The sequence below is a fragment of the Sceloporus undulatus genome, chromosome 1 (genome assembly GCF_019175285.1).
Source record: "Sceloporus undulatus isolate JIND9_A2432 ecotype Alabama chromosome 1, SceUnd_v1.1, whole genome shotgun sequence".
In the NCBI taxonomy this organism is placed as follows: Eukaryota; Metazoa; Chordata; class Lepidosauria; order Squamata; family Phrynosomatidae; genus Sceloporus; species Sceloporus undulatus.
The window spans coordinates 83,790,404-83,793,862 of record NC_056522.1 but is presented as its reverse complement, the minus strand read 5'-3'; the positions used below and the strand labels follow the sequence as shown (position 1 = coordinate 83,793,862).

At 46.6% G+C, this 3,459-nt stretch overlaps 1 protein-coding gene across 3 annotated transcripts in view; it reads right to left on the bottom strand.

The window, feature by feature from the left end:
* MTRF1L (mitochondrial translation release factor 1 like) overlaps window positions 1-3,078 on the bottom strand; it is a 13,300-nt gene extending 10,222 nt beyond the window's left edge. For 2 of the 3 annotated variants that reach the window (XM_042479134.1, XM_042479143.1), the window contains exons 1-2: window positions 2,765-3,078; window positions 486-565 (exon numbers count right to left, since the gene is read on the bottom strand). In XM_042479134.1, the coding sequence (XP_042335068.1) occupies window positions 486-565; window positions 2,765-2,999 (315 nt within the window). In that variant the 5' untranslated portion in view covers window positions 3,000-3,078. The remainder of the gene's footprint in view (window positions 1-485; window positions 566-2,764) is intronic. The other variant, XM_042479150.1, reaches the window with a different exon arrangement.
* Window positions 3,079-3,459: the final 381 nt, after the last annotated feature.

Below are 3,459 nucleotides of genomic sequence, written 5' to 3'. Positions count from 1 at the left end.
GTCTATTTGTAACCCACTTTTCCAAAATTTTGATCAAAGCGGCGAACAATTATATATAAAAACATTCCAATAAAATCAATTAAAAACAGAATTAAAAACAACATAGTAATACTAACAACAAAAGGGCCAGATAGAAGGGGAAGTCGATATATACATTCCAGGGTCATCAATGAAAAGGGGTAAGGAGAAATAGATTTTTCACGGTGGGAAGGCTTGGGAAAAGAAATAAATGGTGACTAAATGAGTGTGATCTTCCAGTGTGCATATAGCATATACAGTGTGCCCACACCATGCGCGGCCTTCAGCTTATGCTGAAGCTGCAGCTGGGAGGAAACAATGGTGAGTGCACCCATTGTTTTTAATGGGGCTTAATCATACGCATTTTTCCCTGCTGCGGGGGAGGGGGGTCCAGAACGGATCCCCCATGAAAGGGAAGGGCCCACCGTACCACCATATTTGAAAGTATACTATTCAATACAGCATACCTGACGTTTCAACTCTGCTAACTCTTCCTGACAGGAAATAATTTCTTTTTCTGCAAGTTTTCGCAAGTCTTCATTTTCATCTAAAACAATATATTATTAATTATTATGTGTCATATTTCAAGGGATTATAGATAAATGTAAATGCAACACAGGTTCTGTTTGTAGGCTCACAATCTGATAGACACAAAACAAACAGAAAAAGGGGAGAACATGAGAAGAGGCACATTCAAGTACTAAATTTTACAGAAAATTATATAGTAGCCAGGCAGATCGGTCAAGACATAGAAGACAGTCCCAAAACAAAACAAGTGGCAGCAGATCCCAGAAAACCGAAGACTTTAATACCTCACCCTGATGCAATCAAGCAAAGCAGCACAGTCTATAAGACAGTGGGCCCACAAACAGAACCTGTGTTGTATTTATAGTTCTGGATGGGGCATCTAAACCACATTTTGCCTCAGATGAGTTAATGGAGGGAGACTTGCTGGCTCATCTTTCTTTCATCACCCTTATTAATTTTTTGTCTCTCCTGAATCCTGCATCATTCAGCTTCACTAGATGACCCCAAGCACTAGTATTATTATAGAGAGAAATTTTTTTCCACTCACTTTTCTTCCTACCACTATCGTGTTCTTCACTCTCTCCCCCCCTCTATTTACCTTTCCACCACAAAATTAAAAAACCCCAAACTTTGCAAACATTCATTGGGAACTCAAAGACACGGCCATGTTAATCAGTATGCATCACCTCTGAGAAAAATTGAAAGATAGCACTTGTTAGCATTAACTATCAAAGACTTGAGTCCATGTCCTGAGATGCATTCATAGGGAGGTTTATCAAATTTCCTAACTGGTATGTCTCTCTACCAAACAAGGATCTTTTGGGTGGAAGATCTTTTCTGGCCCTCACATGTGGATAACTGAATACATGGTTTTATCTTTTAGTGCCTTCAGGAAAAATACTTCTGCTTCTTTAATTCTTCATCATAATGTAGTTCAGCCACCTGCTTCCAATTCAGAAATTGTTTTCTCTCAGGAGAAAGTGCCCTAGATCAGTGGTTTCCAAACTCTGGTCCTCTTGAACTTCAACTCCCAGAAGCCCAAGCCAGCTTGGTCAACAGTCAGGAATTCTGGGCGCTGAAGTCCAAAACATCCGGAGGCCAAAGTTTAGGAACCACTACCCTAGTTAGATTACTGTTTTGTCCTAAAAAGATAAATGAATGATGTGTTTTCTGTCATGTTTCAGTGACACCTATTCTCTGCTGAGGACACAGAAGACCACACGCATCTATTAAGTCATGGATGAGGAACCCCAGGTCTCAGGGCCAAACTCAAGACATTTTAAGCACATCTCAATCCAGCATTACCCGCTTCCCAGCATAATTTGACCACCCATTATTTAGTGGTTTTCCAGCTTTTGTAGTTCTCATTCCAAACTGGGAAAAGTTCAAGCTCTTCTCCTTGGTCTGAAGTTACTGGAAGTTTAAAAAAGCTGAAACGTTTACTCCTTCCCATTTCCCTTTGGTACTCCCAGTGGCACTGTGGTCCTTGAAAACATCTCTGAGATTTCATCTGGCCCTTGGAAAGAAACAAGTCCTCCACTCTTGGGAAGGTGGGCAGCACCTTTCTGCCAGTGAAGATCCAGTGCCAGGAAGGTGCCCATCCACCATATATATATATATATATATATATGTGTGTGTGTGTGTGTGTGTGTGTAGCTTTCCAGCAGCTGCTGGAGTAGACATCAGAACACATGGCTAGAAATGAGCGTGTGCCTTCAAGCCACCTGTCGATTTGTGGCAACCCCATGAATTCCATAGGGCCTTCTTAGGCAAGGAATACTCAGAGGTAGGTTTGCCAATTCCTTCTTCTGAAATGCACTCTGCTGCGCCTGGTATTCGCTGGGGGTCTCCCATCCGAGTACTAACTAATGTTGACCCTGCTTAGCTTCTATAGGATCAGGGGCCCTGGGGTATCCAGGCCCTTCAGGAGTGCGCCCCACCCTTCTTAAGAGCATGATTGGCCAAAGCATCTTTAACACAGATGCAAATCACACTGCAGAAATGATCCAGTTTGAGAGCGCTTTACCTGCCCTGGCAGGGAATCCTGGGAAGTGTAGTTTGTTGTGGCACCAGAGCTCTCTGGCAGAGAAGGCTAAATGCCTCACAAAAATGTCAGTCCCCAGGATTCCCTCGCATTGAGCCAGGGCAGTTAAAGCGGCCTCCTATCAGCCAGGGCTGGCACGTCCCACTGCAGCTCCCATCCTCCCCGCCGCTTCACCTTCCCGGGCCAGGCGCTCCGTGTCGCGCAGCTCCCCTTCCTTGGCCCTCAGGAGGCGGGTCAGGGCTGCCACCTCCGGCGCGGAGCCTCGGCGGTGCTGCTGCCGGTCCAGGAACCGTTGGAAGGCCGGCGTGGCGAAGAGCTCGAGAGGCCCGGGCTGGCTGCTGAGGGGACGCCATCCCCGCGGAGGACGACGGGCCGCCCGCAGCACAGCTGACACTAGGCCAAGCCACATGCCAATGACAGCCTCCTCCCCTCTACCGCCGAGAGGACCGCGACTTCCGCTTCCGGAAACAGAGAGCAGGCATTGCCTTCTTCTCTCTCATAAGTCATAGAGGAAAGGAAGCAGAGTAAACACCCACACTTCCGGTTTCCGTCTGAAGAGGGCTGTATTGAGGGAGAAGTAAGGAGGCTGGGCGGTCTCCCTTGAGTCCCTTTTGTTTCAGGGTTCACTCAGGCGCTCAACTGGGAACCGGAAGTGGGGGAGTTCTGCAGGACTAGTCCTGTAGTCTCTTATTGCTACTTCGGAGTCCGGCCTTTAGAAAAAAGCCGAAAGCATTCGGCTCATGGCGGCCGTTGATCGCTGCGCATGCGCTGTTCTGCTTTTGACGCCTTTTAATCTTTGATGATGGGTTGTTCTTTTGTGTAACTGCCCGCAAGAGTTTTCAGAGGCCTCCTTTGCCAGGGTTTGCCCT